The 25453-nt window shown below is 34.9% G+C and overlaps 1 protein-coding gene and 1 pseudogene across 1 annotated transcript in view; one reads left to right on the forward strand and one right to left on the reverse strand.

Moving 5' to 3' along the window:
* WDR64 (WD repeat domain 64) overlaps positions 1-25453 on the reverse strand; it is a 168443-nt gene that overhangs the window by 15566 nt on the left and 127424 nt on the right. The window contains exons 19-23 of the mRNA XM_061185418.1: positions 25139-25175; positions 24393-24532; positions 22821-22926; positions 10728-10786; positions 7580-7689 (exon numbers count right to left, since the gene is read on the reverse strand). Coding sequence (XP_061041401.1) covers positions 7580-7689; positions 10728-10786; positions 22821-22926; positions 24393-24532; positions 25139-25175 — 452 coding nt within the window. The remainder of the gene's footprint in view (positions 1-7579; positions 7690-10727; positions 10787-22820; positions 22927-24392; positions 24533-25138; positions 25176-25453) is intronic.
* On the forward strand, positions 11039-11664 carry LOC133087793 (protein-L-isoaspartate(D-aspartate) O-methyltransferase-like; annotated as a pseudogene).

Below are 25453 nucleotides of genomic sequence, written 5' to 3' on the forward strand. Positions count from 1 at the left end.
TATGGTAACTCAATTTTTAGTTTCTTCAGTAACCTCCTTACTGTTCTCCATAGTGGCTGTACCAATTTATATTCCCACCAACAGTGTAGGAGGGTTCCCTTTTCCCCTCTCCAGCATTTGTTATTTGTAGACTTTTTGATGATGGCCATTCTGACTGGTGTGAGGTGATCTTATTGCAGTTTTGATTTGCATTTCTCTAATAATTAGTGATGCTGAGCATCTTTTCATGTGCTTCTTGGCCATCTGTATGTCTTCTGTGGAGAAATGTCTATTTAGATCTTCTGCTCATTTTTTGATTGGTTTAATTTTTTTGATATTGAGCCACATGAGCTGTTTGCAAATTTTGGAGATTAATCTGTTGTCGGTCACATTGTTTACAAATATTTTCTCCCATTCTGTGGGTCATCTTATCATTTTGTTTATGTCTTCCTTTGGTGTTCAAAGCTTTTGAGTTTAATTAAGTCCCCCTTGTTTATGTTTTTTTCCATTACTCCAGGGGACAGATTGAAAAAGATATTGCTGCGACTTATGTCAAAGAGTGTTCTGCCTATATTTTCCTCTGAGAGTTTTATAGTATCCGGTCTTACATTTAGCTCTTTAATCCATTTGGGGTTTATTTTTGTGTATGGTGTTAAAGAAAGTTCTAATTTTTCACATGTAGCTGTCCAGTTTTCCCAGAACCATGTATTGAAGAGACTGTCTTTTCTCCATTGTATATTCTTGCCTCCTTTTTCATAGGTTAATAGACCATAGGTGCGTGGGTTTAGTTCTGGGCTTTCTATCCTGTTACATTGATCTATATTTCTGTTTTTGTGCCAGTACCATATGTGTTGATTACTGTATCTTTGTAGTATAGTCTGAAGTCAGGGAGCCTGATTCCTCCAGCTCCGTTTTTCTTTCTCAAAATTGCTTTGGCTATTTGGGGTCTTTTGTGTCTCCATACAAATTATAAGATTTTTTGTTCTAGTTCTGTGAAAAATGCCATTGGTGATTTGACAGGTATTGCACTGAAACTGTAGATTGCTTTAGGTAGTATCGTCATTTTGACAATATTGATTATTCCAATCCAAGAACATGGTATATCTTTCCATCTGATTGTATCATCTTCAGTTTCTTTCATCAGCGTCTTATAGTTTTCAGAGTACAGGTCTTTTGCAGGTTATTTTTAGGTATTTTATTCTTTTGGAAGTGATGGTAAATGGGATTGTTTCTTTAATTTCTCTTCCTGATCTTTTGTTGTTAGTAGAAATGAAACAGATTTCTGTGTATTTATTTTGTGTCCTGCAACTTTACCGAATTCATTGATGAGCTCTACTAGCTTTCTGGTAGTTTCTTTAGGATTTTCTATGTATAGTATCATGTCATCTGCAAACAGTGACAGTTTTACTTCTTCTTTTCCAATTTGGATTTTCCTTATTTCTTTTTCTTCTCTGGTTGCCATGACTAGGACCTCCAAAACTATGTTGAACAAAAGTGGAGAGAGTGGACATCCTTGTATTGTTCCTGATCTTAGAGGAAATGCTTTCAGCTTTTCACCATTGAATATGATGTTAGCTGTAGGTTTGTCATATATGGCCTTTATTATGTTGAGGTAGGTTCCCTCTATGCCCATTTTCTGGAGAGTTTTTATCATAAATCGGTGTTGAATTTTGTCAAAAGCTTTTTCTGCATCTATTGAGATGATCATATGGATTTTATTCTTCAATTCGTTGATGTGGTGTATCTCACTGATTGATTTGCGGTTATTGAAAAATCCTTGCAGTTCTGGAATAAATCCCACTTGATGATGATGTATGATCCTTTTAATGTATGGTTGGATTATGTTTGCTAGTATTTTGTTGAGGATTTTTGCATGTATGTTCATCGGTGTTATTGTTGTGTAATTTTCTTTTCTTGTGGTAACTGTCTGGTTTTGGTATCAGGGTGATGGTGACTCATAGAATGAGTTTGGGAGTGTCCCTTCCTCTGAAATTTTTTGGAATAGTTTCAGAAGGATAGTTGTTAACTCTTCTCTAAATGTTTGATAGAATTCATCTCTGAAGCCATCTGTTCTTGGACTTTTGTTTGTTGGAAGTTTTTAAATCACAGTTGCAATTTCAGTACTTGTGATTGGTCTGTTCATATTTTCTATTTCTTCCTGGTTCAGTTTTGGGAGATTGTACCTCTCTAAGAATTTGTCCATTTCTTCTAGGTTGTCCATTTTTTTGGCATGTAGTTGCTGGTACTAGTCTCTTACCATCCTTTGATTTCTATGGTGTCCATTGTAACTTTTCCTTTTTCATTTCTAATTTTATTGATTTGAGCCCTCTCCCTCTTTTTCTTGATGGGTCTGGCTAAAGCTTTATCAATTTTGTTTATCTTTTCAAAGAAGCAGCTTTTAGTTTCATTGATTTTTTCTATTCTTTTCTTCATCTCTATTTCATTTATTTCTGCTGTGATCTTTATGATTTCTGTCCTTTTACTAACTTTGGGTTTTGTTTGTTTTTCTTTCTCCAGTTGCTTTACATGTAAGGTTAGGTTGTTTATTTAAGATTTTTCTTGTTTCCTGAGGTACAGTTTTATTGCTCTAAACTTCCCTCTTAGAACTGCTTTTGCTGCATCCCATAGGTTTTGGATTATCATGTTTTCATTTTCATTTGTCTCTGGGTACATTTTGGTTTTCTCTTTGATTTCTTCAGTGATCCATTGGTTGTTCAGAAGCATATTGTTTAGGCTCCACTTTTTTTTTTTAATAGTTTTTTTCCTGTAGTTGATTTCTAATCTCATAGCATTGTGGTTGGAAAAGATGCTTAATATGATTTCAATTTTCTTAAATTTTTTGAGGTTTGCTTTACGGCCCAGCATGTGATCTATCCAGGAGAATATCCATGAGCACTTGGAAAGAATATGTATTCTGCTGCTTTCAGATGGAATGCTCTATAAATATCAATTAAGTTCATCTGTTCTAATGTGTCATTTAAGGCCTGTGTTTCCTTATTGATTTTCTGTCTGGATGATCTGTTCATTGATGAAAGTGGGGTGTTAAAGTCCCCCAGTATTATTGTGTTGCTGTTGATTTCTCCTTTTATGGCTATTAGCATTTGCCTTATATATTGAGGTGCTCCTATGTTGGGTGCATATATATTTACAATTGTATGTCTTCTTCTTGGATTGATCCCTTGATCATTATGTAGTGTCTGTCTTTGTCTCTTTTAACAGTCTTTATTTTAAGTCTATTTTTTCTGATATGAGTATTGCCACTCCAACTTTATTTGATTTCCATTTGCATGGAATACATTTTTCCATCCTTCACTTTCAGTCTGTATGTGTCCTTGATCTGAAATGGGTCTCTTGCAGACAGCATATATGCGTGTCTTGTTTTTGTATACATTCAGCCAGCTTATGTCTTTTGGTTGGAGCATTTAATCCATTTACATTCAAGGTAATTATTGAAATGTATGTTCTTATTGCCATTTTGTTAATTGTTTTGAATTTGCTTTCGTAGGTCTTTTTTCTTCCCTTCCTCTTTTGGTCTCTTCTCTTGTGATTTGATAACTAACTTTACTGTCATGCTTAGATTCCTTTTTCTTTTTTGTGTGTGTATCTATTGTAGATTTTTGGTTTGCATTTACCATCAGGTTTTGATAAAGCAGTCTCTATATAAACAAGATTGTTTTAAGTTACTGGTCTCTTAAGTTTCAGATACATTTCCAATATTCTGCATTTGTACTCTCTTCTTATGACAATTGCTGGTTTTGATATCCTATTAGGTAGACCAAAAAGTTCATTCAGGTTTTTCATAACACTGAACGAACTTTTTGGCCAAGCCAATATTTGTATGTGGATGATTTCTTACCTTTACTGCATGTTTGCCTTTACTGGTGAACTTTTCCATTCATAATTTTCTTGTTTCTAGTTGTGGCCTTTTCTTTTCTGCCTAGAGAAGTTCCCTTAGCATTTCTGTAAAGCTGGTTTGGTGATGCTGAATTCTCTTAGCTTTTTGTAAAGCTTTATTTCTCCATCATATCTGAACAAGAGCCTTGCTGGGTAGAGTTTTCTTGGTTGTAGGTTCTTCCCTTTCATCACTTTAAATATATCATGCCACTCCCTTCTGGTCTGCAGAATTTCTGCTGAGAAATCAGCCGATAACCTTATGGAAGTTCCCTTGTACATTATTTGTTGTTTTCCCCTTGTTGCTTTTAATATTTTCTCTTTATCTTTAATTTTTGTCGGTTTGATTCATATGTGTCTCGGCATGTTCCTCCTTGGGTTTTTCCTGCCTGGGACTCTCTGCACTTCCTGGACTTGGGTGACTCTTTTCTTTCTCATGTTAGGGAAGTTTTCAGCTATTATCTCTTCAAATATTTTCCAGGACCTTTCTCTCTTCTCCTTCTGGGACCCTGATAATGTGAATGTTGGTGAGTTTAATGTTGTCCCAGAGGTCTCTTAAACTGTCCTCATGTCTTTTCATTCTTTTTTCTATATTCTGTTCTGCAACAGTGATTTCCACCATTTTCTCTTCCAGCTCACTTATCCATTCTTCTGCCTCAGTTGTTCTGTTATTGATTCCTTCTAGTGTATTTTTCATTTCAGTTATTGTATTGTTCCTCTCTGTTTGTTTGTTCTTAAGTTCTTCGAGGTCTTTGTTAAACATTTCTTCTATCTTCTGTCTCTGTGCCTCTATTCTTTTTTCCGAGATCTTGGATCATCCTTACTGTCATTACTCTGAATTCTTTTTCAGGTAGATTGCCTATCTCCACTTCAATTAGTTGTTCTTCTGGGGTTTTATCTTATTCCTTCTTCTGGGACAGAGTCCTCTGTCATCTCATTTTGTCTAACTTTCTGTGATTGTGGTTTCCGTTCTTCAGGCTGCAGGGTTGTAGTTCTTCTTGCTTCTGCTGTCTGCCCTCTTGTGGATGAGGCTGTCTTAGAGGCTTGTGCAGGCTTCCTGGTGAGAGGGACTTGGACCTGCCCACTAGTGGGTGGAGCTGGGTCTTGTCCCTCTGGTGGGCAGGGCCTTGTCAAGCAGTGTGTTTATCAGGTGGCTGTTTTTTCAGGAAGACTTTAAGTGGCCTGTCTGCTGATGGTTCAGGCTGTATTCCCATCCTGTTGGTTGTTTGGCCTGAGGCATCCCAGCACTGGAGCCCACAGGCTGTTGGGTGGGACCAGGTCTTGTTGAGAAAATGGCAGCCTCCAAGAGGGCTCACACCAATGAGTACTCACCTGAACTGTTGCTGCCAGTGTCCTTGTCCCTGCAGTGAGCCATAGCCAGCCCCCACCTCTGCAGAAGCACCTCTAATACTAGCAAGTAAGTCTGGCCCAGTCTCTTATGATTTCACCACTTTTTCCCTGGGTCCTGGTACACATGAGGCCCTGTGTGCACCCTCCAAGAGTGGGGTTTCTGTTTCCACCATCCTGTGGAATTCCTGTGATCAAACCCCACTAGCCTTCAAAGCCAAATTCTCTGGGGGCTCCTCCTTCCATTGCCAGACACCCAGGCTGGGGAGCCTGACATGGGGCTCAGAACTTTCACTCCATGGGAGAATTTCTGTGGTATAATTATTTTCAAGTTTGTGGGTCACCCACTCAGAGTGTATGGGATTGATTTTATCATGATTGCAACCCTCCTACCATCTTGTTGTGGCTTTTTCTTTGTCTTTGGATGTAAGGTGTCTTTTTTGGTAGGTTCCAGCTTTTTTTCTTGGTGTTTGTTCAGCAGTTAGTTGTAATTTTGGTGTTTCTGTAGGAAGGGGTGAACTTACATCCTTCTTCTCTGCTGTCTTGTCTCCTCCTCCTCATTATCATGATTTTAAGACATTTTAATATATAGCAATCTGTCTCAATAATGATCATAAAATTTCCTTTTTCTTTATGTGTATGTGTATGTATTTTTAGCATTTTGTGTATGTATAGTTAGTATTACTAGGCAATTAAAAACAAGTAGGCTTTGTAGAGCATGGTCATTATAGTTATTAATACTGAGGTAGTAGATCTTAAAAGTCCTCATTAGAAGCAAAAAAAATTTTGTAACTATGTATGGTGACAAATATTAACTAGACTTATTGTAATCATTTCACAGTATATATATATATTGAAACATTATGTTGTACACCTGAAACTAATATAATGTTGTATATAAATTATACCTCAATTTTAAAAAAGAAAGCTGATCCTGAAGGGAAGCTCTCTAGAGAATGTAATTGATTACAGTCCTAGTAAATCATCTCTGTTTGCTCCAATTGCAGCACTGTGCCCACCCCTCTGAAGCAGGTGAAGCAACCAAGGAAGAAAAGAACCATAAAAACAAGTAGGCTTTGTAATATCAATCACATTGTCATTGAAGCAATTAGCTCACTTTCACTTTTCTCAGTATTAGTTGTTCTTTCCTATGATTTTTTTAATGACTTCTGATCCTATGTATCCTATGGTCTTCTCTGGGCTTGGGTCTATCTCTTAGCTACCCATATTGCTTAATGATTTGAGATAATTCTGTAAGAACACTTGTATTGAAAGTATTTATTATCCTTTTAATGTTGATGAGCATGGCATTTCATTTCCTTGGGTGTGGAAAAGAATTGCAAATCAGTGGCTACCTTCTCAAAGCCCTTTTGTGTCATGTTTTATTTGTTTGTTTATTTATTTTAATCAGCTAATCAAGATTGCTTTTATGATGCTAGAGAGGGTGTGAAGAAAAGGGAACCCTCTTGCACTGTTGGTGGGAATGTAAATTGATACAGCCACTATGGAGAACAGTATGGAGGTTCCTTAAAAAACTAAAAATAGAACTACCATATGACCCAGCAATCCCACTACTGGACATATACCCTGTGAAAACCATAATTCAAAAAGAGACATGTACCACAATGTCCATTGCAGCACTATTTACAATAGCCAGGACATGGAAGCAACCTAAGTTGTCCATCGACAGATGAATGGATAAAGAACATGTGGCACATATATACAATGGAATATTACTCAGCCATAAAATGAAACGAAATTGAGTTTTTTGTAATGAGGTGGATGGACCTAGAGTCTGTCATACAGAGTGAAGTCAGAAAGAGAAAAACAAATACCGTATGTATGTATTTTAACACATATATATGGAATCTAAAAAAAAAAAAAAAAGTGGTTCTGATGAACCTAGGGGCAGACAGGAATAAAGACGCAGACGTAGAGAATGGACTTGAGGACACGGGGAGGGGGAAAGTTAAGCTGGGATGAAGTGAGAGAGTAGCATTGTCATATATACACTACCAAATGTATAATAGGTAGCTAGTGGGAAGCAGCCGCATAGCACAGGGAGATCAGCTAGGTGCTTTGTGACCACTTAGAGCAGTGGAATAGGGAGGGTGGGAGGGAGACGCAAGAGGGAGAGGATATGGGGATATATGTATACGTATAGCTGATTCACTTTGTTATACACCAGAAACTAACACAACATTGTAAAGCAATTATACTCCAATAAAGATGTTAAAAATAAAATAAAATAAAATGTTTGTTTTCTCTGGAAAAAAAAAATTGCATTTATGGTATATACTCAAACTTTAGCTTAAAATCCTTTACCTCTCACACCCTGAATTCACTATATGAAGCTCCATACCTCACTGAGCCATCGATGGAGGCAGTAAGCACCACTTGTTTGTCTTCTACATAGATTATTTGAATAATTTCTAAAGAATGAGCACGCCAGGACAGCAGCTGTTTGAATTTCTAGACAGCAACAATAAAGCATATCTCATGTAATAAGTATGTACTGATTCAAATTCAATCTTGAGCAAAAAACCGTTAATCATTAAAGAGCTAAGCTAATGAATGAATGGTGTGGACATCTGCACAAGACAATGAAATGCCCACCCCAATTATCTCTTCTTTTGCTTGTTGAGGTACCAAAAATTCTATTTATAGATATTTGTTAATCTATACATATCCCTGGGACAGGAACTATCTTACATCTTTAGCAACTTATCATTTAATTGAGGATTAGCAATTCATTTAGTTGAGGATAAATAGATGACTAGATGAAAGAAAAGTCTTAGTAGAAGTGTTGGGGGGGGGACTGAAAGATATAATCAAGAGCAGGAGAAAGCAGAGTTAAAGAGGAAGGCCAAAGGTGAGATTGGCAAGAAGACTTTTCCTATTTCCAAATTTTATCCAAAGATCCCTGGCTAATTGTTTTTGTTTGTTTTGTTTTTGTTTTTTGTTTTTGGGGTTTTTTTTTTGTGGTGATGGTGGGGTATATATGATAATTATATACCACAAGGAATTAACAAAAGGAATGGGCCCAGCTCATTCTCTCTCAAAGACATCTTGAGGCTTGATTGGTATGTTCCTTCAGGATGTGACATCCTCAAGTTTAGAGCCTCTAAATGGACTCTAGAAGAAAATTTTAAACTGTGTGAACTAGAGTTGTCAACTGGGGAGCTTGCTCTGCAGTAATATCCCTGTAAAATATGTTCCCTCTCTATCACTGATGAACCCAAACTAAGATATTACTTCCTCCTGGTCATCTATGTGAGAGCTAGAATTCTGGCAGCTTAGAGTTCTATAAGGCCTGAATTCATTTGGAATTTAACATAGGTTAGGCAAAATTCCTCCTAAATTTCTTGACCTTCTGATTCAATTCCATGTTCCTAGAGAGCCAGGGTAAAATCTGCATTCTTCTACTTATTTTCTCAAAGCTTTTCAAGAACGTTTGGTCATCCAAGGTTCTTTCCCTGCCTTGGGATGGGATTCTCTAAGGCAAGTATTTCAATAATATGGACCACATCTATAGTAAGAAATACATTTTATTTCATGACCCAGTAAACACATGCAATACCTGCACATGCATCTGAAACAAGTTTCAGTATCCTTTACAAAGGATACTTAATGTTATTATGTATAATGTATACTGATATTGTCTATTCTATTCTATTGTATTCATTCCACTCCATTCTCTTCTTTTTCATAAAAATACTGCTTGCCACTTATTAAATTGATTTGATGACTCCCCCTAGTGGATCACAGCCTGTAATTAGAAAAACACTGATCTAAGACTTTTTTTCTGTAGGCATGTGAATATAATCATGTATTATTTCCCTTTCTGTGGATAGGTTTTGACTACCTTATCTCTTAGACTATCGGTATTCCATGGAGCATCTTTTAAACAGTACTGTTGCAAGAGAACCAGATTAACCTCTGATTTATAGACTGACGTTTTCACTATCATTGTAATCTATAACTGAATCTGGTTTAATGCATGGTACATATTAGTGTATGTAATAATGAGGCATCTTATGATCAGATTCTGTCATATATTTATAAATAAGCAGCCAGATACAAATTGGAAAATCGCATTGTCCAAATAAAGAAAACGTTGAAATGAGGTTGAATAGGGAACAATTTAAATACATTATTAAAATAGATTCTCTTCTTTTAAATTGGTGAAAATGCTTTAAAATCAATTCCACTATTATTCTAATTCAATATTAATACATAACTTTGTTTTAAAGATTTTCTCTGAATTTTGAAAAGTCTTGATTGCCAGTTTGTAGGAAGTCCATTTGCAAAAATGTAGGTTTTGAATTGTATTTTTTATCTGTTCAAATTAATAGAATATTGATAATCATCATGAGTAAGAGAAAACAGTTAGATAACCCTCTACTCATAGATGGTTCAAGCATATGATTGTTTTTGTTCTGCTCACAGCATGCCTTATAGTTGAAACAGTAAGTTGAAACTTACCGTTTTCCATTTACTAGCAGTATGTGTTATATATGGAAAGAGCATTAGATTAGAGGACAAGAACCCTGGTTCTGGCCCTGACTTCATCATTAACTGTGATGTGATCCCAGGCAGGCCACTCTCTGATTTCCCCTCTGCAAATTGAAGATAATCATACTAAAGCTAAATATCTGAACTTTATAAAAACAATAATTGGTCCTTGGAAACAAAAAGAAAACTCCATAGATCAAATGAAATAATGTTTGAAACAATAACCATTCTAAAACACTCTGCGAGGAATCCTATCCTAATCCACGTATCCATATGTTAGTATTAATACCAATAATCCAAAAACAAAACATTATTATTTAAGCAAATATTTAGCTTTTGAATTTGAAGTATTAACTTTAAGGGAAATAAGCCTATGATAAAATAGTGCTTCCTTGAGGTACTCTTTAATTAGTGTTTAGTTTTTATAATATATGTAGATATATTTGCATATCCACATACACACAAGAAGTGCATATTTAAATGGTTAACAAATAAGGATGTTGACATTTACATTGCATTAACACTAAAAATAGAATAGCATATATTTAATTATAAGGATGATTTAGACTAGAGGGGAAGAAGAGTTTCTTGAAAATAATAATGTCTGGGAACTAGGCTGGGCTTGAAAAGAAAGGTTATGGAACTTTCTTCTACGAAGTTGTATAAGATATAGACAATGAAGGACTAGATGGAGGACTAGATGATGTATGAATTCCTCTAAGCTCTGGGTTTCCACATAGACTCTAACAAATAAGTCAAAACATGAAATAGATGCAGAGTGACCAGTGGCTGGTTTGCTCACTCACTCATTCATCCCCTATTTTCTCCAGTACACCATTGTTATTTGCCATATAGCTTAAGTTTCAATAGTAGTATATATGACTTGAGAATAGGCAGTCGTGTCTTGTATTTCTATCTTTTGTGGTGTCTAGCACAGAGAAATGCTCAATAAATATATGTTGATTCATTAATTAAACTAAAACTAAAGTTCTTACCTTTTCATCATGAGGTGGATCCAGGAAGGAACTAATACTGCAAAGGATAACGTGTCCTTCTGTATGAAATTTAAACATTGGAATTTTTAATTAGATATTCTGTTGTCTAAGTAAATACTATTCAGACTTGTTTTGAATCAGGCATTTAAAATGGTAAATAAAATACTATCTGAGAGGTGCAGTGGCGGCAGCTGCAGCAGGGATGCGAGCAAGGCAGTGACCATGTGGGAAGTGGTCTCACTCTTGGGAAGCTGCTGGGCACCGTTGCTGCGCTGAACGTGGTCCTGTACCTGCTCTGGGTGTTCTTAGCGATGGCCTGAAAATCTGGTGGTGCCAGCCACTCGGAGCTAATCCACAACCTCCGCAAAAATGGAATCATCAAGACAAAGTATTTGAAGTAATGCTGGCCACAGACCACTCCCACTATGCAAGATGAAACCCTTATATGGATTCTCCACAATCAATAGGGTTCCAAGCAAAAATCAGTGCTCCACACATGCATGCATATGCACTTGTACTTCTATTTGATTAATTGCATGAAGGAGCTAAAGCTTTTGATGTAGAATATATGGAAGTGGAATTCTTACTTCATGTTTTGCATGAAGTTGGATCTAGTGGAAAAGTCGTAGGAATTGATCACATTAAAGAGCTAGTAGATGATCCAATGCTTTTGTTTTCAGGGAGAGTGCAACTGGTTGTGGGAGATGGAAGAATGGAGTATGCTGAAGAAGCCCCGTATGATGCTATTCATGTAGGACCTGCAACCCCAGTTGTGCCCTAGGCTCTAATAGACCAGTTAAAGCCTGGTGGAAGATTGATATTACCAGTTGGTCTTGCAGGTGGAAACCAGATGTTGGAACAGTATGACAAGCTACAAGATGGCAGTGTCAAAATGAAATCTCTGATGGGAGTGATATACCTGCCTTTAACAGATTAAAAAAAACAAAAACAAAAAAGCAAACAAAAAAAACCACAGTGGTCTTGGGACGAACTGCTGCTTTTAAGCAACATCAGCTTGACCTGTATATAATATTACAGTGGATTGCTCACCTCAGTCCTTAAAGCTTTTTGAAAATCAACAGCATCACAGCTTGTTTTGGGCTTTCATACACTATTTTCAGCATGAAAATGTGTGGTTTTGTGGGATTTCTAATCCTTCAGAGAGGCACAGAAGCCAAACTGGTAGAAGAAGGATGCTAAGTATAAATATGTATATTATTACTTTAACATGCCCACATTTTACTTTACATATTATAAGGAGGGGTTCTGCAAAGTGGAAAACTTAGTTTGTGAATTGATTTTGAGGAGTGGTTTTTCTTTTCTTAGACACTTAGTTCTGTTCTAATGTTAATTTATCAGATTGCTTTTGTGTATCAGATAACACCACCATTCACAAGTTAAGTTTCTTGGATTTTGGATGTCTGTTCGATGCTGCAAAGAAAACAGAGATGAGCTTCCTTTTTAAAGCTTTTGATGTGGTGTCGTAGAATGGCATGTTGTAGATACAATCAGCTGCTCTGTTACCTTAAAACTAAGCATTTGTAAATATTAAAACTTAAGAAGATGGCAGGTGATTTCCTTTAAAACAGCTGTTCAGATTGGACATACTTCACATAGTTCTTCCTTTCTTTAAAAGTTATAGGAGACTTGTAGCTCAGTATTGTTTTTTCTGTTTCTAACTTGCTGCTGATAATGTATATGGATTTAACATGCTGTGTAAGCTGTGTCCTAGTTACTGAACAGTTTATGCAGTGCTGCTTTGCCAAATAAAGTTAAAAGTGAAAGAGGCAAAAAAAAGAAAAAATTGAATCTGAGAAACCAGAAATGAAAGACGAAGTTTCATATCAATTTTTACATGTAGAAATTCCTTTTCATTTCTAGCTTAAGTCATAATGTTTTGCCTCATACACTCAAAGTTCTTGTAAACGTCAAGGTAGATGAAATAGAAATGAATACACCACTACCAAATGGAGTCCAAGCTGTTATGGACATACAAATCCTCCAATCCAAATGATAGCTACAAAAACTAGACTTAAAAAAGCAACAATGACTACACTGAGCATCATATTCAAACTGCAGAAAATCAAATATAAAGAAATAATCTTCAGGGACTTCCCTAGTGGCGCAGTGGTTAAGAATCTGCCTGCCAATGCAGGGGACATGGGTTCGAGCCCTGGTCCGGGAAAATCCCACATGCCGCAGAGCAACTAAGCCCGTGCACCACAACTACTGAGCCTGGGCTCTAGAGCCCATGAGCCACAACTACTGAAGCCCACGTGCCTAGAGCCCCTGCTCCACAACAAGAGAAGCCACCACAATGAGAAGCCCGCGCACCACAACGAAGAGTAGCCCCCGCTCACTGCAACTAGAGGAAGCCTGCGTGCAGCAATGAAGACCCAACACAGCCAAAAATAAATAAATAAATAAATAAATAAATAAATAAATAAATAAATAAATAAATAATCTTCAAAGAAGCCAGAGGGGGGAAAAAACACCTTTCTTAGAGGAGCAAAGGTAAGAATTACATATGACTTCTCAGAAACTCTACACAAGCAAGAAGAGAATAGAGTGAAATATTTAAAGTGTTGAGCAAAAACCCCACCAACCTAGAATTCTGTATCCTGAGAAATTATTCTTTAAAAGTGAAGGAGAAATAAAGATTTTCTCAGACAAACAAAAACAGAGTTTTTATTGCCAGTAAACCTGCCTTGCAAGAAATGTTTTTTAAAGTTCTTAAGAGAGAAGGAAAAAGATATAGGTCAGAAACTCAAATTTACATAAAGAAAGACATGCATAAGAGAAAGAATGAATGAAGATAAAAACTAATAGATAACAGTTTATTCAAAATAATAACAGCAACTGTATTTGATGATTATAGCTTATGAATACTTGAAATGAATGACAGCAAGGATGTTAAGTGATAGGAGAGAGGAATTAGGAATACTTTTGTCTTATAAGGTACTTGTACTACCTGTGAAGTGGTATAGTGTTATTATTTGAAAGTGGACATTGATTTGATGTAAATATATATTGTAAATTCTGGGGAGACCACTTTTAAAAGTTAAGAAAATGTTCCATGGTTGCTACTTGATCGCGAGGTGCAGGGTGCTTGTCAGGGAAGAGATGCCCAGGTTGGCAGGCCAGGCCGAGGTTCTGACCACACAGTGCCAGCAGCAGCAACAGACTCATGCCCTGCACTCAAAAACAAACAAACAAACAAACAAACAAATAAAATTTAAAAAGGAGTATAATTGATATGCTAAGAATGGAGGGAAAATGGAATCATATAAAATGCTCACTTAAAACCACAAAAGGCAGAAAAATAGTAGAAGACAAAAGAAGGAACAAAAACAAGGGCAACAAAGAGAAAACAGTAAGAAATATGGTAGATATTAATTCAACTATATCAGTGATCACTTTAGAGGTCAACAGCTGAATAAACCAATTAAATGACAGAGATTGTCAGAATGGAATAAAAGGCAACACCCAACTATATGTTATCCACAAAAAATCCACTTTAAATATAAAGACACATATAGATGAAAAGTAAAGAGAAAGATTTAACCATGTTAACACTAATCAAAAAAAAGTAGGAGTACCTATTATTACTTTCAAAAAAGAAGTCTTCAGAGCAAGGAAAATTATCAGGGACAAAGAGGGGCATTACATAATGATAAAGGGGTTGATACTTCAAGAAGACATAACAATCCTTAACATGTATGTGCATAATAGAGCATCAAAATACAGAATCACAAGGAGGAATAGATGAATCCATGTTTATAGTTGGAGACTTCAACACCCAACTATCAGAAATGGACAGAAAATCAGTAAGGACATAGTTGAACTAAACAGCACCATCAATCAACATGGATATAATTGACATCCATAGAGTACTTCATCAAACAGCAGCAGAATACACATATTTCTCAAGCTCTCATGGAACATTTACTGAGATAGACCACTTTCTGGCCATAAATCACACCTTAACAAATTTAAAATGATGGAAATCATAAAATGTATGCTCTCAATGTAAGAAATGGCACAATGGAATTAAATTAGAAATCAACAACAAAAATTAAGCTGGAAAATCTCAAAATACTTGGAGATTAAACAACACACTTCTAAATAATAGGTCAACAAAGAAATCTCTACAGAAATTTTAAAATATTTTTAACTAAATGAAAATGAAAATACAACTTATCAAAATTTGTGGAAAGCAGTGAAAGCAGTGCTTATGAGAGAAATTTATAGCATTAGATGTATATATTAGGAAAGAAGAAATATCTAAAATCAATAATCTAAGCTTCCACCTTAGGAAACTAGAAAAAGAAGAGTAAATTAAATCCAAAGTAAGCAGAGGAAGAGAAATAATAAAAATTAGAACAGAAATCTATTAAACTAAAAGTAGAAAATCAACAGAAAAAATCAACAAAACCAAAAGTTGCTTGTTTGAAAAGATCAATAAAATGATAAAGCACGGCTAACTAAGAAAAAAGAGAGAAAACATAAATTACTAATATCATTAATTAAGAGGGGACATCACTACAGGCCTCATGGGCACTAAAAGGATAATAAAGGAATACTATGAACTCTATGCCCACAAATTTAATAACCTAGATGAAATGGACCAATTCCATGAGAGCACAATCTGCCAAAACTCACACAAGAAGCTAGACAACCTGTACAGGCCTACATTTTTAAAACTTTTAAAAAGTGAGATATAATTGTTGTATAATATTATATGTCACAGGTGTACAACATAATGATCCACAATTTTTAAATGTTATACTCTATTTAAAGTTATTATAAAATATTGGCTATATTCCCTGTATTGTAAAATATATTCTTGTAGCTTATTTATTTTATGCATAATAGCTTGTAATTCTTAATCCCCTACTCCTATCTTACCCCCTGCTTCCCTCTCCCCACTGGTAACCACTAGCTTGTTCTCTATATCTGTGAGTCTATTTTCTTCTATTATATGCATTAGTTTTTTTTAAGATTCCACATATAAGTGATATCATACAGTATTTGTCTTTCTCTGTGTGACTTATTTCACTTAGCATAATACCCTCCAAGTCCATCCATGTTTTTGCACATGGCAAAATTTCATTCTCTTTTATGGCTGAGTAGTATTCCATTATATATATATATATATATCTCACATCTTCTCTGTCCATTCATCTGTTAATGGGCACTTAGGTTGCTTCCATATCTTGGCAATTGTAAATAATGCTACTATGAACATTAGGTGTATTCTTTTTGAATTAGTGTTTTGTTTTTTTCAGATATATACCCAAGAGTGGAATTGTTGGGTCATATGGTCTATTTATAGTTTTTTGAGAAACCCTCATACTGTTTTCCACAGTGGTTGCACCAATTTACATTCCCACCAACAGTGTAGAAGGCTTCCCTTTTCTCCACATCCTCACCAACATTTGTTATTTGTAAACTTTTTGATGTTAGCCATTCTGACAGGTGTGAGGTGGTATCTCATTGTGGTTTTGATTTGCATTTTGCTGATGATTAGTGATGTTGAGCATCTTTTCATGTGCCTGTTGGTCATCTGCATGTCCTCTTTGGAAAAGATGTCAATTCAGGTCTTCAGCCCATTTTTTAAAATTGGATTTATTTATTATTTATTTATTTATTTATTTATTTAATTTGGTTGCGTCAGGTCTTAGTTGTGGTAGGTGGGCTCCTTAGTTGCGGCTCACTGGCTCCTTAGTTGTGGCATGTGAACTCTTTGTTGCAGCATGCATGTGGGATCTAGTTCCCAGGCCAGGGATCAAACCCGGGCCCCCTGCATTGGGAGTGCAGAGTCTTAACCACTGCACGACCCCACCAGGGAAGTCCCAGTTTTTGTTTTTGTTTTTTGATGTTGATTCATATGAGCTGTTTATATACTTTGGATATTAATCCCTTATATGGTTAATATCAATGGCAAATATTTTCTCCCATTCATTTAGGTTGTTTTTTCATTTTGTCAATGGTTTCCTTCTCTGTGCAAAACTTTTAAGTTTAATTAGGTCCCATTTGTTTATTTTTGTTTTTATTTCCTTTGCTCCGGCAGACAGATACAAAAAATATATATATTGCTACAATTTACGTCAAAGAGTGTTCTGCCTATGTTTTCCTCAAGGAGTTTTATGGTTTCCTGTCTTACGTTTAGATATTTAATCCATTTAGAGTTTATTTTTGTATATGGTATGAGAAAGTGTTCTAACTTCATTCTTTTACATGTAGCTGCCCAGTTTTCCCAGCACAACTTATTGATGAGACTGTCTTTTCTCCATTGTATACTCTTGCCGCCTTTGTCATAAATTGATTGACCATAAGTGTGTGGGTTTATTTCTGGGCTCTGTATTCTGTTCCATTGATCTATGTATCTGTTTTTTTTTTTTTTTTTCCAGTATCATACTGTTTTGATTACTGTAGCTTTGTAGTATACTCTGAAGTCAGGGAGCATGATTTCTCCAGCTCTGTTCTTCTTTCTCAAGGTTGTTTTGGCTATTCAAGGTCTTTGTGTTCCCGTACAAATTTTTAAAATTATTTGCCCTAGTTTTGTGAAAAAATGCCATTGGTATTTTGATAGGGATTGCATTGAATCTGTAGATTACCTTGGGTAGTACGGTCATTTTAACAATGCTAATTCTTCCAATTCATGAACACTGTATATCTTTCTGTCTTTTTGTGTCATCTTCAATTTCCTTCATCAGAGGCTTATAGTTTTTTAAGTATAGGTCTTTTACCTCCTTAGGTAGATTTATTCCAGGTATTTTATTCTTCTTGAGGCAATGGTAAATTCGTTTTTTTCCTAAATTTCTTTTTCTGATAGTTCGTTGTTAGTGTATAGAAATGAAACAGATTTCTGTGTATTTATTTTGTATCCTGCAACTTTACAGAATTCATTGATGAGCTCTAGTAGTTTTCTGGTAGCTTCTTTAGGATTTTCTATGTATAGTATCATGTCATCCTCAAACAGTGACAGCTTTACTTCTCCTTTTCCAATTTGGATTCCTTTTCTTTTTCTTCTCTGATTGCCATGGCTAGGACTTCCAAAACTATGTTGAATAAAAGTGGAGAGAGTGGACATCCTTGTCTTGTTCCTGATCTTAGAGGAAATGCTTTCAGCTCTTCACCATTGAATATGATGTTAGCTGTGCGTTTGTCATATATGGCTTTTATTATGTTAAGGTAGGTTCCCTCTATGCCCACTTTCTGGAGAGTTTTTATCATAAATGGGTGTTGAATTTTGTCAAAAGCTTTTTCTGCATCTATTGAGATGATCATATGGTTTTTATTCTTCAGGTTTTTAATATGGTGTATCACATTGATTGATTTGCATATATTGAAGAATCCTTGCATCCCCGGGATAAATCCCACTTGATCATGGTGTATGATCCTTTTAATGTGTTGCTGGATTCAGTTTGCTAGTATTTTGTTGAGGAGTTTTGCCTCTGTGTTCATCAGCAATATTGGCCTGTAATTTTGTTTTTTGTCATATCTTTGTCTGGTTTTGGTATCAGGGTGATTCTGGCCTTGTACAATAGAATTAGTTCAGAAGCATTCCTTCCTCTGCAGGTTTTTGGAATAGTTTGAGAAGGATATGTGTTAACTATTCTCTAAATGTTTGGTAGAATTCACCTGTGAAGCCATCTGGTCCTGGACTTTTGTTCGTTGGGGGTTTTAAATCTGCTGATTCAATTTCAGTACTGGTAATTTGTCTGTTCATATTTTCTATTTCTTCCTGGTTCAATCTTAGGAGATTGTACATTGCTAAGAATTTGTCCATTTCTTCTAGGTTGTCCATTTTATTGGCATCTAGTTGTTCATAGTAGTCTCTTATGTTCCTTTGTATTTCTGTGTTGTCCATTTTAACTTCTCCTTTTTCATTTCTGATTTTACTGATTTGGGCCCTTTCTCTTTTTCTCTTGATGAGTCTGGCTAGAGGTTTATCAATTTTGTTTATCTTTTCAAAGAACCAGATTTTAGTTTCATTGATCTTTTCTATTGTTTACTTAGTCTCTATTTCATCTATTTCTGCTCTGATCTTTATGATTTCTTTCCCTCTAGTAGCTTTTGGTTTTGATTATTGTTCTTTCTCTTGTTGCTTTAGGTGTAAGATTAGGTTGTTTATTTGAGATTTTTCTTGTTTCCTGACATAAGCTTGTATTGCTAGAAAATTTCCTCTTAGAACTGATTTTGCTGTGACCCATAGATTTTTGGATTGTTGTCTTTTCATTCTCATTTGTCTCCAGGTATTTTCTGATTCCTCTTTGATTTCTTCAGTGATCCATTCATTATTTAGTGACATATTCTTTAGCCTCCAAGTGTTTCTGTTTTTTATAGCTTTTTTTCCCTTACAGTTGATCTCTAGTCTCATAGCATTGTGGTAGAAAAAGATGCTTGAAATGATTCTAATTTTGTTAAATTTACCAAAGCTTGTTTTGTTACATGGGTCTATATTATTAAAGAAATTAAATCAGTAATTAATAATCTTCCAAAACAGAAAACATCAGGTCAACTTGGGTTTAATGGTGAATTCCACAATACATTTAAGGAAGAATATCAATTTTTTACAGTCTCTTTCAGAAGACAGATGCACAGGGAATAGTTCTTTACTCATTTTATGAGGCCAGGGTTACTATAATACCAAAACCAGAAAAAGATATTACAATAAAAGAAAACTACAGACCAAAATCTCTTATAAATATAGATGCAAAATTCCTCAACAAAATAAGCAGTATAAAAAAGTTATATACTATGACTTAATGGGATTTATCCTAGGTATAGAAGGCTGGTTCAACATTTGAAAATCAGTGAATGCAATTCACCATATCCACAGGCTAAAGAAGAAAAATCATATGATCACATCAATAGATGCAGATAAAACATTTGACAAAATCCAATACACACCCATGATTAAAAAAAAAAAAAACCCTCTCAATCTAGACACAGATTTTGTACCCTTCACACACACAAAAAATACTGAAGATGAAACATAGATCTAAATATAAAATGCAAAACTATAAAAGTCCTAGAAGAAAATTTAGACGACCTTAAGTTTGGTAATGACTTTTAGATACAACACCAAAGGCATGATCCATGAAGCAAATCATTGATAAGTTGGACTTCATTAAAATTTAAAACTACTGCTCTGCAAAAAGTACTGTCAAGAGAACAAGAAGACAAGCCAGGAGAAAATATTTGTGAAGATATATCTGATAAAGGACGTTTATCTAAAATATACAAAGAACTCTTGAAACTCAACAATCAGAAAACAAGTAAGTCTATTAAAAAATAGGCAAAAAAATCTGAGCATACACATCATCAAAGAAGGCAATACATATATGAAAAGATGCTCCACATCTTATGTCATTGTAGAAATGGAAATTAAAGCCACTATCACTACACACCTCTTAGAATGGCCAATTTCCAAAACACTGACAACATCAAATGCTGGTGAGGATGTGGAGCAACAGGAACTTTCATTATTGTTGGTGGGAATGCAAAGTGGTACTGCTACTTTGGAAGACATTTTGGCAGTTTCTTACAAAACTAAACATACTCTTACCAGGAGATCCAGAACTCATGCTCCTTGGTGTTTACCCAAATGAGTTGAAAGTGTATGTCCACACAAAAACCTGCAGCTAAATATTTATAGCAGCTTTATTCATAATTGCCAAAATTTGAAAGCAACCAAGATGACTTTCAGTAGGTGAATGGATAAACTGTGGTGCATTCAGACAATGGAATATTATTCAGCATTAAAAAGAAATGAGCTATCAAACCATGAAAAGACATGGAAGAACCTTACATGCACATTACTAAGTGAAGGAAGCCAATCTAAAAAGGCTGCATACTGTATGATTTCAACCACATGACATTCTGGAAAAGGCAAAACTGTGGAGAGACATTAAAGATCAGTGATTGCTGGGTTGAGAGGGGAGGGAAGGATAAATAGACTGGGCACAGGGTTTTTGTAGGATATTGAAATTACTCTGTATGATACTGTAGTGGTGGATACATGTCATTACACATTTGTTGGACTATTACACATTATGGACTTTGCGTGATTATTGTGTGTCAGTGTAGGTTCATTGACTGTAACAAATGTATCACTCTGGTGCAGAATGTTGAAAATGGGGGAGGCTGTGTGCAGTGTGGCAGTAGGGGTAAGGTGTATATGAGCACTCTGCAATTTATGCTCAAATTTTCTGTGAACCTAAAACTGATCTAAAAGATAAACCCTGTTTAATAACAACAGAAAAGCAACAACTAATGGTGTCTGAGGATGCCTGATTAAAATAGTGACTCAGTAGCAACCCCCATAAAAGTTCTTTTAGTATCCACCAAAGCACAGATAAAGGAAGCTTAAGGTCAGAATCTAGGAGGTCTTCTTTAATTATAATATACAGGACACTGGATTGGATCCCAAATGCACCCCCACCCTATTTTTCTAGGCCACAGCAAAAACTACAAATCTCAAGAAGTAGATGGCTTACATGATAGAAAAATTGTTCTGGGCAGAGACAAAGAGGGATAACCATAAAAGAGGTACATTCTAGGAATTCTGTAGATAATTTCAAATTTTAGTGCTATGTATTTTGTTAGAAAAGGCTTACGATATAGAAGGTAAAGTTTTTGCAAAAATATACAAGCAGGAACACAATTTGCCTGATTTTAGATTTCTCTATTCTGCTATAAACAGAAACAGTGTTTGTCGAAACTATGAAGATTGACAGATAAATAAAAATAAGAAGTCAAGAATAAGATTATCAGAGTATAAAAGGACTGGTGATGAACAATAAGAAACAGATAAAATAAAGATAACTTTATTCATTTATTTTTATTGAAGTATAGTTGATTTGTGATAGTTTCTGGTATACAGAAAAGTAATTCAGTTATACATGTATATTCTTTTTCAGATTCTTTTCCATTATAGTTTATTACAAGATATTGAATATAGTTCCCTGTGCTATACAGTAAGATCTTGTTGTTTATGTATTTTATATATAGTAGTTTGTATCTCCTGATCTCAAACTCCTAATTTATCCTTCCTCCACCGCTTTCCCCTTTGGTAACCATAAGTTTGTTTTCTATGTCTGTGAGTCTCTTTCTATTCTGTAAATAAGTTCATTCAAATAAAGGTAAATTTAAATAAATATTGTAAACCTACTGGTAATAATGAATGCAAACATAAACAATTATTTTCTATAATCTCCAGAAGACTCAAATAATTGTTGGTACAAAATAATTTGTTGCAACTTTTGTAAAATAACTTTTGAAATGAAAAAACATTTTTAAAAGGGGAGATGTAAAATTTAAATATTAATGTAATAGCAGTATCTGGATGCAAATCTCGAGATTACATTAGCAAATAATAAGTGAAGGGGTGGCTGTGGGGAAAAGAGACAGGTAATGTAGGCTAAGCTTTCTGTTTACCTGGAAAGATGAGGTTTCAGTCTAACTTCTAATAAACTGTTCTTTTTTAAACTTAAAAGTAAACACTAGTAAAATTAAAAACTGTATTTACATATGCATGTGCATAAGATTATGCATATACATAATCTTTCAAAGTATTAGAGAGAAGAAAAGAAAACTTAGGCTTAATTCAAAAGACAGAAGGAAGGAAATAGAAAGGAAGCATTAAAAAAAAGAATAGTGTTACATGAAAGAATTAAGACCAACTGTAGTAGTTATAACAATAAATATAAAAAGTCCCCTATTAAGAAAAAATAATCCCTTTCTTCTCTAATTCATGACACTGCTCCCTTTAGAATAAAGATTAATGCAACATAACCCTTTTAAGATTAAAAATGGAAACTTCACATTCTTCCCAACATGTAAAGTAAGGGGATGGGTAGTCCTCTACCCAATTTAAAGACAGAAGAAATAGATGTCTTACTTTAAATAAAGAGCTAGGAATGAAATAGGTTTTCCTGACATTCATTCATTCTTCTGTTCATTTGGCAGCTTGGGCAGCCTTCCTTTTGTCTCAATAAATGTCACATATTTTCCTATATCCATTTTTATACCATGTAGTTTGTTAAGATACCTGTGACCAACTACATAAGAGTAGTGACTTACCCACATTTCCAGTCAGTAGTATCCTGGTACATGAATCAGTATACAGCGATGTCAGAGAAATGGCAGCATGTTTTGTGAAAGGTAGAATATCTTTCAGTAGTCTTCCCTGTATAAAGTATGATAATAAATTCTATAAAACATCAATATTGGAGTTGAGTTTCTCGATAAATAATTTATCCAAAGAGCTATGTCTACTAATTGTAACATGATTCTCTTCTTTGTAATAAAAATAATTTGAAATTATCTATAGGGACTTATTTCTTTGAAATTAAATATTCATAAAAATGGAGACAACTATTATCATAATTATAAGCATTTAGACTGATTATTGCAGATCACCTCTATACCTGAGGGTTGCTTTCGCTCACTTCCCATGACCCTTTTCATGCAGTTCCTCAACCCTTTTCCAGTGACATATTCTCCTTTTAAATAAACATTCTTTTCAGATTTAAGTGTGTCTCACTTATTTTAAGCGAGAATATTGTATTCGCCTTTTCAGAAATATCTAATTTTGAATATTGGCGCAAGATAAGGATTGAAATTTGGCAGAGTGTTTTTTGGCATTTAGTATAAGTCATCACTGGGAAGGACTTTCATATACATTTCTCTACTTGGAGATTAAACATCGAAGCTTAGGAAGAAAAAATTTGAATCTGCCACTTGTTTCCTGTGATTTAGTTGGATATAATCTTTTCTCCTTCTATTGCTCTCACACTTTTATTATTTATCTATCGGGGAAGAAAAAAAGCACTGCTCAAATACCAGGATCATCTCAGGGAAAATTATTGTTACAATATTTTGTAGCATTTTCAAGCCAAGAGTTTCTCACTAATAAGTTAGAGTCAACTGATCAAATGGGAGGTTTTATCCAACAGACAGCTATGCTGTTCTGTGTTGTTGGATCTCACTATCTGCCATACAAAACTTGCTGTTTTCTGGGTTTCCCTCTAGAAAGGAGCCTTACAAGTGGTGCTACCTCCCTTGCCTCTCTAAGAATTTCATTGTCATCATCATCAGTCTACTCAAGATCCTTCCTTCTGTCATTTCTGGACTCCCAGTTCAAATCCTGCCCCACTTTCCACCCCCAAATCATTTAAAATCTTTTAGTACATGAAAGTTATTTTTTCACTGTAAAATGTTTAAGGACTCTTAATACTATTGTAATAACTTCTTCCAATAGTTTGGATAACTAAAAGTTTATGTATATTCAACATTTCAGTGTTCTTACATTCTTTAATGATATATTCATCATTAATATTATCTAATATTATTTAAATATCCAGTGAAATATATGGTGGGTTGTATTCATAGCTCAATGTAAAGAAAGATTTGAAATACAGTAGTTGTCTTAGCAGTGTTGATGATTTGATCTTCTGAGTTACAAAACTGGCCTATTATAAATTTTGAGTAGTATTTTCAGTGAGCAGGCTGAAAAACTAGGATTTTGGCTAGAAGATTGAGCAATAATAGAATTAGATGCTATACGGAACCTTAGAAGGCTAAGGTTTATTCAATAATCCTTCTTATCTTTCCTATTCTTTGCTGTTCCAGGAAAATAACAGGCCCCATCACCTCCAAGGTCCACAAGCGGAGATGTCCATCCTCATGTGCAGTGACAAGGATAGGTGGTTGAGTATCTGTTAAATTGGTGCTTTCCAGATGTTTTTTGTCCACTGGCTGTTGCTCACCTACCGTGACATCTTTTTGCTCACCTGTTGGAAAATTAGTGAGTTACCAGTGTTTGTTATACTTGGAATTTCAAATTTTATAGAATGTAAAAGAGGAGCCAGGTAAGAAAATAGCAACAAAACAAAACAACAACAACAACAACAAAACCCACATTCTTTTGTCTAGAATTTTTTTAATCCCAGAGAACTTCAATCAGGCAGAGAACAAAAAACCATTAACAAATGGAATCCTGTATCACTGGAAAAAACTAAAAGGGCTCATTTTGGGTTCTATTGAAAAAGACTTTGCACTGTACATAGCAGCTAAAACTAGATAAACATCCAGTATAAGTCTTACACATTACAAAATGGCTTATGAATCTAGTATAAGTTTTAGGGAAATGGGCTGGAGACTAAGAAGCTCAGTAATATTTTGGATTTTTAAAATCTAGAGTTAGTAGTAACTAACTAACTAATAACTAAAAGGTATCATCCTAATGGAAATTCTGCTTCTTAGACTACTGAATCCTATAGCACCTTAACATTTAGTCACAAAAAGAATATATGTTAATTAGAAGTATTCTATCACCTAAACTCCCTATTGCAAATGAATTGTTTTATTATAAGGAAGAGAGGAGATTTCATACCGACCTTTAACCTCACTGTCATGTATGCTCTGTTTGCTTCCCTGAATTCGGGGAGAAAAAGAGATAATATTTCTATGACATTGGAAGGAAATGAGATATACTGGATGAATAGACTTTTTCATAGTTAAATTTATATCTCTAAGCATTAGGTTTAAAGTTTGTTTTTTTTTAAGCATTAGGTTTAAAGTTATTTTTTAATTAATTCTTTGAAAAGATGTATTAAGAGATTTTCATGCTTATAAATAGGGTATTTGTAACACAACCTTTTCCTAGTGGCTCCAGTGTAGCATAATAACGAGAGTAATTAAATACCTAGTTC

Source organism: Eubalaena glacialis, chromosome 3, assembly GCF_028564815.1.
Source record: "Eubalaena glacialis isolate mEubGla1 chromosome 3, mEubGla1.1.hap2.+ XY, whole genome shotgun sequence".
In the NCBI taxonomy this organism is placed as follows: Eukaryota; Metazoa; Chordata; class Mammalia; order Artiodactyla; family Balaenidae; genus Eubalaena; species Eubalaena glacialis.